This window comes from Asterias rubens, unplaced genomic scaffold (genome assembly GCF_902459465.1).
Source record: "Asterias rubens unplaced genomic scaffold, eAstRub1.3, whole genome shotgun sequence".
In the NCBI taxonomy this organism is placed as follows: domain Eukaryota; kingdom Metazoa; phylum Echinodermata; class Asteroidea; order Forcipulatida; family Asteriidae; genus Asterias; species Asterias rubens.
In genome coordinates, this window is record NW_022985697.1 from 181,622 (window position 1) to 193,726 (window position 12,105).

The following is a 12,105-nucleotide window of genomic DNA, read 5'->3' on the forward strand; positions in this document are numbered from 1 at the left end:
TAAAGGGCATCCTATGAGGAAATTGTAAGTTTCTACTAGAGCATTTCCAGGGGATCAAAATTATAGAAAGGTATGTTGAAATAATTATTGTCATAATCGACCTTTGATGAGTAACTCCCTAGGATATGGACCAAAGAACAGTGTCCTCAGAACGACAAAAGTAAATAAAAGCCCAGGATTTCTTTATACATGGAAAAAATTACATTTCTCATCCCTGATTTCAATGGCACCAAGGCATTGACCAAGAAGCATGATGCAATCGCCTTCATTGCCTCCGTGAAGTATCAGTGACGGTACTTGAGTGTAATTGCTTTTGTTTTGTTTGGCACTTTCTTAACGCTGGATAAACAATGATTAATCAAATGGCAGAAACAGGAAGAGAGACAAAATCTTCCACTCATTTAATATTGATACTTTTGTAATATTATCTGTATACAATCACACAGTATGTACTCACACAAGAGCTGAGTTTGCCTTGCAGAAGTCCTGTACCTCCCCAAGATGGAAGCTGAGACCTTCTCGGACCATTCGGTCATTACTCATGTCCAGATTGATTGTGTTATACAGGATGGACGTCAGTGAGATACTATCCAGAGCCCAGACGTCACGACCAAAGCCTGAATGGGATGCCTGCCACCAACGGAAACGGCAGGCATTACATTTGGCCGACTCTGGAAGATGTATCACCTCTCCCCTATTTGGAAGAAGCGTCAAAGTTTCAAAGTGTGTCAAAGAAATGTTTAGAAATAAGAATGAAACTTGGAGTAAAAGTAAACCTTAAGACAGAATTCCAATTTGCCTATCTGTCACAGTAATTAATGTTTTTCAATCTTACCACCCATGTGGACATCCTTTAGATTTTTGTATACATTTGGTTTTTGGAACCCTTCAAATGTTTCAATCCTATATACATGTAGGTATATACTATCAAACTAACCCATGAAACTTCAACTCTAAAGGTGGTGTTTTTTGATATCGCCGAAACTCCAGAGCAAATAATGTCCACATAGTAAGAATAACCCCTAATAGGAATACAGATAATCTTAAGCATAACCGATAACGCTTCTTATATTCAATTTTGGGGGGATAAAAAGGGATATATTTTACCATAACCGTATAACAAAGTGAAATGTTTCTCAAAATGCATTATATGCTGTCCAAAGCTGCTGTACTTCTTACCACACAAGATTCTTACCACAACAAAGTTCTTTATAAATAAAATCTTTCTCTCTCTATGGTACAGTGTATCAAGATTGTAATTATTACTGTGGTGTTTTGTAGCCATCATACTTAATACACCTGTGTCTCTCTCTATGCTACAGTGTATAAACATTGTAATTATTACTGTGGTGTTTTGTAGCCATCATACTTAACACACCTGTGTCTCTCTCTATGCTACAGTGTATAAACATTGTAATTATTACCGTGGTGTTTTGTAGCCATCATACTCCATGTGTTTCAGCAGCTGCCACTCAATTCCATTGTTGCATGTGTACAACAGTAACAAGCCTTCTGATTGGTCATCAGATGAGGGACAGGTTCCGACGCTGGAGTGACTGCCAATACGGACAGTGAACTGAAGGTACCTGTCAATAAATAATAATTATAATAATAATAATGAATAGATGTTAACTTTACATCAGGGATAAATAATATTTCTTGGTCAATGAGATTACCCGGTTGCATTAATAATGAAGTCTTAGATATCACGCACATCCACCAATCCAGTGGGCTTCGAACCCCTGACCCTTGCCAAGGGCAGACGTCTTGAGCACAATTTAGAGCAGATGTACTACAAACTAGACCAATGAGATTGCCCGATAGCTTGCCCGAAACCACCGAGATTGCCCGGTTGCATTAATAATGAAGTCTTAAATATCACACATATCCACCGATAAGGCGCCCCAGTTACTCGAACAAATTCATGTAGACCTTGTTTGCCTTATAGATAAAGGGATCGATTATTTTAGGCAAAATGCCAAAAGTTACGCATCAAAAATGAAAAACCTGCCCAATACTTTATCCACAAACGACATGGCAAACCAACAATGCGGCAATAAAAACATAGGAAAATAAAAAAAGACGCATAGGTGATACGAGTTCCACCAATCAAATGACAAGAGTCTATGTGTGAGATAGGCTGGGACTGGGAAGCTTGTAATGGCATACCTGCTTTGTGTTGTGTCTAACTCCTGTGTTATAAGCTCTCTCTTATTGGCCTGGTTGAATACTAATGCTTTACCAGTAGCGAGAACTCCACACTCATAACCAATGTCACCACCACGGACTGAAGAGAACTTGAAATCTATGTCCACGTTGAAATCTTCAAACTCCTCGGTTAGATTAGAAGAGAGAGGTGACTCTGGCAAGCTGCAGTCTTCACCAGTGAAAGATGAGTCACAACTAAAACAAGTAAAAATGGGTAGATATGGAATAATATTGAAGTCATATGGTAACCGCTCTTTCCAATATGCCGCAGTTCAGTTATGGAACAGTCTTCCAGACGTTGTTAGACAGGCTGATGAAACATAAGAACAACTCCAAACCTGGATGAAAACATCTCTGGTTTGTACAAAATGTATTTACAAAATTCTCTATATAGCGCATAGGGACCTCACAGTGTAGGCGCTATAAAGGAGTGGTTGATTATTATTATTACTAATAAAATGAAGTGCACAGTCGGCAGTATTGTCAATCATGATTTCATATCAGGCCTGCTTGACAGATGCAATGGATGCAATATGCCTTCATGCCCACTGGTCACTGCCTTGGTGCCCTTGAAATGCTCCAGTAGTAGAAGTAACAGTTTCCTCATAGGGTGCCCTTTACCAAGGAGAAAATACTTTGGTGCCCTTGCTCTTTAATAAACATAGCCTGTCATATTTCATTGTTATGATATGAACATTTTTCTGGCATAACTCTACATACAGATCTATACTTAAAATCCTGGTTAAAGTTTATGAAACACTACCCAAAAGTTAAACTTGCCCCTTTCTTCACAAACAAATTTTCCAATCTTACCAATGGTTTGTGCATTTGACCCGTTTATCTCTTACTAAATGTTACTTTACAAATTAATAAAGATTACTCTTCAATCTTCACATTTAATAACAGACTTTCATAGTTTCATAGTCTTGCTGCCCTGATATTTGATCATGAAAAACACCCCCAAAGAAAAACACCATCATATATTTTTTCACCAAATCCAAGAACAGTCATTTTTGCAATTTTAAGAAGTTTGATATTTCCATTTACAAGTAAGAAGAACACAGGTAAAACAAGATTTGACATGAATGAACTCACCTACAACCATCCTGGGTACATCTGCCATGACCGCTACACATATGAGAACTACATGCATCACCAATGTACACTAAGGAAAACAAGATCAGCAGATACACCAATGACATCATCATGTTTACTGCATGATATATTGGTTTAAGTGTATCCGTATAAAACCAAAGTTGAGTCTTATTCGTTGATGTTACAAACACTCGATACAAAATATTGATGTAGGTAAAACTGCCAAGTAATAAGCAAGATGCACAGTAAGTTGACTCAATCTTAAAGTGATATCCACATTGAGAAGTAGGACTTTACATGGTCCACTTAGGAGGTTTGCCCTCAAGTGAAGCAGTATAAACAACCATATTGTTGTCTGAGAATCAAAACATGGGATGTGATGACATTAAACAATGCTTGGTCAGGCATCTTGACCAGGTAGTTAAGACACAAAAGACTATAATTGTGTAAAGTCACACCTTGTGTGGTTTCTGCCTTGGTTATCTTATCAATTAGGAATGAAATCAAGTGGAAATGTTTGGCTAACTGGAAGGGCCTTCCAAGGAGATAAAAAAAACACTTGCATTTGGTGTAATTTGGCAATCTCAACCCACATAATGGACCACCCACCAACAAGACAATAAAATCATCTTGACCAGGGCTTAAGCACAAAGTAGCTAAGCACAACACAATTATGCTTACCAGAATATGATTATCAGCCAAAAAAAAACATGTTCCATGCTTATTCTGGGGTCCTACTCATATTCCTGCTTAGCAGGAATTTTTAAAGCATAGCTGAGGAAAGCCTTATTGTAGCAATTTGAATAAATCCTGCTTAGCAGAATTTTTAAGCATAATTTGAGGATAGGCTTAATGCAGCATATAAATAACACTGAATTACAGGATTTTCAAGTGACTCAAGTTCTGGTGGTTAAATCATCGGGATGCCTGTTTGAATCCAAGTCGTGACACTTGTGTCCTTGAGCAAGACCCTTAACCATAATTGCTTCTCTCCACCCAGGGGCAAAATTGGTAAATGTGAGAGGAGATGATTTATGTGAATGATTAGCTTGGAGCACAGTAACTCACAGCACTGACTGTATACTCCCAAGGGAGCTGAGATGGTTTAAGGAATGAAATATATGACCCAGTGAACAGGGGTAATGTCAGAAGCGCTTTGATACGTCCTTTTGGGCTGTGATAAAGCGCTATATCAAAACTGATTATTGTTATTATTATTGCATCTTATCGCAGCATGCAAAAAAAGATCATAATTATTTCCTTTATGCCGTTAACTCGTCAAGTTTCCAACGTCCATAGCCTAAGATCTCGAGGGTCTTTCTCAGAATCCTTGCTGGAAATAATTCTACAGAGGAAGGGTACTGATATGAACTTGTCAGCTTTCAGTTTGTGTAATAATCTAGTAGGTACTTACCATTATCAATTCCCCATCTAGTATGAGGAGCAGGTTCAGACTGTCTCCATCGGAATCTTGTGATTGGAGTCAAAGCTGCCGAGGGCATTGGCAGGATCACACGGGTCCATCTACAACAGGTCCCAAATGTTAAAAATCCTTATTTTACAAGTTGTTACACGAACTGAAAACTGCCAAATGATCAAAGTTGCTTCACAGATAAAATACCTGGAGTTTAATAATAATAAAGCCTATAACTTTCTTATCTTAGAAAAAAACATCTACATGCAACTTGGATACAATCAGAAGAAACATGATTCAGTAGCCATGCTTACATGACTTCTGAAGTAAAACAAAAATCATCAAAGTAAACTAGAATGGTTAAGACAATTTATGAATCCAAAAGCTCAGCTGTTTGAGCTTTTCAAGTAAAACCTTTCATGCTATTAAAGACACTGGACACTACTGGCAATTGTCAAGGACCAGTCTTCTCACTTGGTTTATCTCAAGATACGCATAAAATAGCGAACCTGTGAAAATTTGAGCTCAATTGGTCGTCGAAGTTGCAAGATAATAATGAAAGAAAAACACCCTTGTCACACAAAGTTGTGTGCTTTCAGATGCCTAATTTCGAGACCTCAATTTCTAATTCTGAGGTCTCGAAATCAACTTCGTGGAGAATCACGGTTCCCCTCGAAAACTACGTTACTTCAGAGGGAGACGTTTCTCACAATGTTTTATACTATCAACAGCTCTCTGTTGCTGGTTGCCAAGTAAGGTTTAATGCTAACAATTAGTTTACCAATATTGTCCACTGCCCTTAAATCTTTATACAAGAACTTTTTATTACAACAGTTATAATTTGTGGGTGCTTAGCTTACCCATCGTGTAAATCTTGGTGACTATACAGAGAGCTCTCTACTATCACAGATCCTTGGCAGGACCCTGGTAGGCATTGCCCTCTAACCAGGGACCAAGACCGCCCTCTATCAGTTGAAAACTCCACAAACACGGTGTTTCCTTCTCCACCATCGATCAACTCACTACTCTCATCCCCAGAGCCACATCCCATGTTGATATCAAATTGTAAGTGATGAATAATAGTTTGTGGTTGCCATGGTAATATCAGGATCTCATCCACGGCCCAGACGTTACGATTCAGGCCATGGTGGATCCTCTGCTGGAGACAGAATCTTGTTGCTTTGGATCTGGCAGTTGCTGGTATGCTGACAGACACTGCCTGGGGCTTCTGTAAAGTGCAATAATCAAACAGTCAATGTTTTGTCCCTTTAAGTAATAGGGAGTTTCGTTTTGGACGATGGATGGTTCTGTGACGGTGAAAAATGACACCATTACCGTCCTTTATATCCAGTGTCCGTTTAACGGACAACCCATTTCAATTTTTCAGGATGATGAATTTTGAGTTGATCACATGACCAGGCGAGTTTGGTATGCCGAATGCGCATGTATGAATATTGATTATCAGTACCGCCTAACATCTGTTTTAACCACAACGCAGAATCATCCCAGGTACTTTCATAAAAATTGAGGGGCGACCGTCCTCAAAGTAACTTGATGTGTTGTTTTTATCATCACAGAACGGTCTGTCGTCCAAAACAATAAACTCCCTATTGATTCACCTGAGATAAGTTTTTGGAAAACCTTCAATCAGTACATTCTGTAAAATCTTGAAATAATTTCTGTCCAAGTTTTTTACTTGGCCATTTTACTTGCATATCAGACCCTTTATTGTTCCATTAAATAACCTCAGATATTGACTTCAATTTGTTAACAAATTTAAACAACTCATTACCTTTTTTTTTCACAGATTGATAACTTATGTTTTCATTCTGAAGCTTCAGGGAGTCATATTAGCTGAGGTCTCAATGTAGTTTAAATTGTGCCTCTATTTTGTTACTTACCTGTCGATAAAATGAATCAGTCCTTATTTTAACTTACCCTTTTTACAAACTTATTACGGAACAGTCTTATTAGCATAACTCACACTAGTTTAGATCACCAGGTACTCAGACCGTGGTTTTTTGCGTGCACTGTTAACCCCATGGTATGTTTCTTTTGTTGGAACCAGCCTTTGTTGCACACATGCAGTACTTTTTGTTGTACCATTAGTTACTTTGTTCATATGGTGGAATGTTTCTTTCAACCTTTAACTAGGGTTTCACTAGGCTTAATGTAGCACATAGACGTGACAATAAAAGCATAGCCCAAACAATCAGCTACATAACTTTGATTGTAAGTGTCCCTTTATTTTCAGGTTAGTGGTAGATAGAATAGTAGAAGAATAACAGGAATGATTAGTTAGGGTGTGGCTGAATACAAAGAAAGTGAATGAGAAAGAACTGTGTGAATGCTGTGTGAAGTCAGTTGACATCAAAACCTGAGAGCAAGAGGGTGTGTGTGGTTCTGCTCTAGCCACCAACCAGTGCATGTTCCTGAGGCAGATTTGTGCATCAGTTGGCATACAACTTTCATGCCAAAGCCGAAACTCAGTGGACTCGGCCTATGAGGGAAATCATTTAATACTTTAACAACGCATTGCCGCCAGCCAGCCAACACATGTATGAGGGCAAGCAGTTTCACAAGAGTATGACACAGAGTATGACTCATTTGAAAACTGTAATTCCTGTTTACTCAAAAGTGAACATTGTCAAATCAAGAAGTAAACTCATTATCATGTTTGTTCATGTTAGACCACTCTTTCTTTTCAGTTTTAAAGTGAAAGTATTGACATGATTGAAGGAGTTTTGTTTTTTAATAACCTTGCAATTCTTGAAACTGTGTGGAAATAACAGCTTATAAAGTTTGCTGTTAGTTATTTAATTCTCTTATTCTCTGCAGATCTATGATAAGAAAGTTATGTATTCCAATGTTTCAATAGTTTTTTTTTCACTGTTTTTATTAATAGATGGCCATGAGTGAGGATTGAAGTTTAAACTGAAGATAATGACATGTTGATGAGTGACGTTGAAGGAGCTACTAAAGCCTCTGGGTACAGAGTCCAGAGAGAAGCTCATAGAAGACGGGGAAACGTCTGAAGGGCCAGAGTGCTAAGAGACTAGAGGGACAGAGTGTCCTCAACCTAGCCGACAGTGCCGGCCCAGAACCAGTATCACTAAGAGTCCAGAGAGAAGCTCATAGAAGATGGGGAAACGTCTGAAGGGCCAGAGTGCTAAGAGACTAGAGGGACAGAGTGTCCGCAACCTAGCTGACAGTGACAGCCCAGAACCAGTATCACTAAGAGTCCAGAGAGAAGCTCATAGAAGATGGGGAAACGTCTGAAGGGCCAGAGTGCTAAGAGACTAGAGGGACAGAGTGTCCGCAACCTAGCTGACAGTGCCGGCCAAGAACCAGTATCACTAAGAGTCCAGAGAGAAGCTCATAGAAGATGGGGAAACGTCTGAAGGGCCAGAGTGCTAAGAGACTAGAGGGACAGAGTGTCCGCAACCTAGCTGACAGTGCCGGCCAAGAACCAGAATCACTAAGAGTCCAGAGAGAAGCTCATAGAAGATGGGGAAACGTCTGAAGGGCCAGAGTGCTAAGAGACTAGAGGGACAGAGTGTCCGCAACCTAGCTGACAGTGACGGCCAAGAACCAGAATCACTAAGAGTCCAGAGAGAAGCTCATAGAAGATGGGGAAACGTCTGAAGGGCCAGAGTGCTAAGAGACTAGAGGGACAGAGTGTCCGCAACCTAGCTGACAGTGACGGCCAAGAACCAGTATCACTAAGAGTCCAGAGAGAAGCTCATAGAAGATGGGGAAACGTCTGAAGGGCCAGAGTGCTAAGAGACTAGAGGGACAGAGTGTCCGCAACCTAGCTGACAGTGACAGCCCAGAACCAGTATCACTAAGAGTCCAGAGAGAAGCTCATAGAAGATGGGGAAACGTCTGAAGGGCCAGAGTGCTAAGAGACTAGAGGGACAGAGTGTCCGCAACCTAGCTGACAGTGACGGCCAAGAACCAGTATCACTAAGAGTCCAGAGAGAAGCTCATAGAAGATGGGGAAACGTCTGAAGGGCCAGAGTGCTAAGAGACTAGAGGGACAGAGTGTCCGCAACCTAGCTGACAGTGCCGGCCAAGAACCAGTATCACTAAGAGTCCAGAGAGAAGCTCATAGAAGATGGGGAAACGTCTGAAGGGCCAGAGTGCTAAGAGACTAGAGGGACAGAGTGTCCGCAACCTAGCTGACAGTGACGGCCAAGAACCAGAATCACTAAGAGTCCAGAGAGAAGCTCATAGAAGATGGGGAAACGTCTGAAGGGCCAGAGTGCTAAGAGACTAGAGGGACAGAGTGTCCGCAACCTAGCTGACAGTGCCGGCCAAGAACCAGTATCACTAAGAGTCCAGAGAGAAGCTCATAGAAGATGGGGAAACGTCTGAAGGGCCAGAGTGCTAAGAGACTAGAGGGACAGAGTGTCCTTGACCTAGCCGACAGTGCCGGCCCAGAACCAGTATCACTAAGAGTCCAGAGAGAAGCTCATAGAAGATGGGGAAACGTCTGAAGGGCCAGAGTGCTAAGAGACTAGAGGGACAGAGTGTCCGCAACCTAGCTGACAGTGACGGCCAAGAACCAGAATCACTAAGAGTCCAGAGAGAAGCTCATAGAAGATGGGGAAACGTCTGAAGGGCCAGAGTGCTAAGAGACTAGAGGGACAGAGTGTCCGCAACCTAGCTGACAGTGACGGCCAAGAACCAGAATCACTAAGAGTCCAGAGAGAAGCTCATAGAAGATGGGGAAACGTCTGAAGGGCCAGAGTGCTAAGAGACTAGAGGGACAGAGTGTCCTCAACCTAGCTGACAGTGACGGCCAAGAACCAGTATCACTAAGAGTCCAGAGAGAAGCTCATAGAAGATGGGGAAACGTCTGAAGGGCCAGAGTGCTAAGAGACTAGAGGGACAGAGTGTCCGCAACCTAGCTGACAGTGACGGCCAAGAACCAGAATCACTAAGAGTCCAGAGAGAAGCTCATAGAAGATGGGGAAACGTCTGAAGGGCCAGAGTGCTAAGAGACTAGAGGGACAGAGTGTCCGCAACCTAGCTGACAGTGACGGCCAAGAACCAGAATCACTAAGAGTCCAGAGAGAAGCTCATAGAAGATGGGGAAACGTCTGAAGGGCCAGAGTGCTAAGAGACTAGAGGGACAGAGTGTCCTCAACCTAGCTGACAGTGACGGCCAAGAACCAGTATCACTAAGAGTCCAGAGAGAAGCTCATAGAAGATGGGGAAACGTCTGAAGGGCCAGAGTGCTAAGAGACTAGAGGGACAGAGTGTCCGCAACCTAGCTGACAGTGACGGCCAAGAACCAGAATCACTAAGAGTCCAGAGAGAAGCTCATAGAAGATGGGGAAACGTCTGAAGGGCCAGAGTGCTAAGAGACTAGAGGGACAGAGTGTCCGCAACCTAGCTGACAGTGACGGCCAAGAACCAGTATCACTAAGAGTCCAGAGAGAAGCTCATAGAAGATGGGGAAACGTCTGAAGGGCCAGAGTGCTAAGAGACTAGAGGGACAGAGTGTCCGCAACCTAGCCGACAGTGACAGCCCAGAACCAGAATCACTAAGAGTCCAGAGAGAAGCTCATAGAAGATGGGGAAACGTCTGAAGGGCCAGAGTGCTAAGAGACTAGAGGGACAGAGTGTCCGCAACCTAGCTGACAGTGACGGCCCAGAACCAGAATCACTAAGAGTCCAGAGAGAAGCTCATAGAAGATGGGGAAACGTCTGAAGGGCCAGAGTGCTAAGAGACTAGAGGGACAGAGTGTCCGCAACCTAGCTGACAGTGACGGCCAAGAACCAGAATCACTAAGAGTCCAGAGAGAAGCTCATAGAAGATGGGGAAACGTCTGAAGGGCCAGAGTGCTAAGAGACTAGAGGGACAGAGTGTCCGCAACCTAGCTGACAGTGACGGCCAAGAACCAGAATCACTAAGAGTCCAGAGAGAAGCTCATAGAAGATGGGGAAACGTCTGAAGGGCCAGAGTGCTAAGAGACTAGAGGGACAGAGTGTCCGCAACCTAGCTGACAGTGACAGCCCAGAACCAGAATCACTAAGAGTCCAGAGAGAAGCTCATAGAAGATGGGGAAACGTCTGAAGGGCCAGAGTGCTAAGAGACTAGAGGGACAGAGTGTCCGCAACCTAGCTGACAGTGACGGCCAAGAACCAGAATCACTAAGAGTCCAGAGAGAAGCTCATAGAAGATGGGGAAACGTCTGAAGGGCCAGAGTGCTAAGAGACTAGAGGGACAGAGTGTCCGCAACCTAGCTGACAGTGACGGCCAAGAACCAGTATCACTAAGAGTCCAGAGAGAAGCTCATAGAAGATGGGGAAACGTCTGAAGGGCCAGAGTGCTAAGAGACTAGAGGGACAGAGTGTCCGCAACCTAGCTGACAGTGACGGCCCAGAACCAGTATCACTAAGAGTCCAGAGAGAAGCTCATAGAAGATGGGGAAACGTCTGAAGGGCCAGAGTGCTAAGAGACTAGAGGGACAGAGTGTCCTCAACCTAGCTGACAGTGACGGCCAAGAACCAGAATCACTAAGAGTCCAGAGAGAAGCTCATAGAAGATGGGGAAACGTCTGAAGGGCCAGAGTGCTAAGAGACTAGAGGGACAGAGTGTCCTCAACCTAGCTGACAGTGCCGGCCAAGAACCAGAATCACTAAGAGTCCAGAGAGAAGCTCATAGAAGATGGGGAAACGTCTGAAGGGCCAGAGTGCTAAGAGACTAGAGGGACAGAGTGTCCTTGACCTAGCCGACAGTGCCGGCCCAGAACCAGTATCACTAAGAGTCCAGAGAGAAGCTCATAGAAGATGGGGAAACGTCTGAAGGGCCAGAGTGCTAAGAGACTAGAGGGACAGAGTGTCCTCAACCTAGCTGACAGTGACGGCCAAGAACCAGTATCACTAAGAGTCCAGAGAGAAGCTCATAGAAGATGGGGAAACGTCTGAAGGGCCAGAGTGCTAAGAGACTAGAGGGACAGAGTGTCCGCAACCTAGCTGACAGTGACGGCCAAGAACCAATATCACTAAGAGTCCAGAGAGAAGCTCATAGAAGATGGGGAAACGTCTGAAGGGCCAGAGTGCTAAGAGACTAGAGGGACAGAGTGTCCGCAACCTAGCTGACAGTGACGGCCAAGAACCAGTATCACTAAGAGTCCAGAGAGAAGCTCATAGAAGATGGGGAAACGTCTGAAGGGCCAGAGTGCTAAGAGACTAGAGGGACAGAGTGTCCGCAACCTAGCTGACAGTGACGGCCAAGAACCAGTATCACTAAGAGTCCAGAGAGAAGCTCATAGAAGATGGGGAAACGTCTGAAGGGCCAGAGTGCTAAGAGACTAGAGGGACAGAGTGTCCGCAACCTAGCTGACAGTGACGGCCAAGAACCAGTATCACTAAGA

The 12,105-nt window shown here is 43.1% G+C and overlaps 1 protein-coding gene across 2 annotated transcripts in view; it reads right to left on the reverse strand.

The window, feature by feature from the left end:
• LOC117305717 (reelin-like) overlaps positions 1-12,105 on the reverse strand; it is a gene marked incomplete at its 3' end in the record, with an annotated part of 65,643 nt that overhangs the window by 25,056 nt on the left and 28,482 nt on the right. For both annotated transcript variants that reach the window (XM_033790588.1, XM_033790589.1), the window contains 6 exon segments: positions 458-694; positions 1,425-1,586; positions 2,170-2,403; positions 3,304-3,373; positions 4,718-4,827; positions 5,578-5,945. In XM_033790588.1, coding sequence (XP_033646479.1) covers positions 458-694; positions 1,425-1,586; positions 2,170-2,403; positions 3,304-3,373; positions 4,718-4,827; positions 5,578-5,945 — 1,181 coding nt within the window.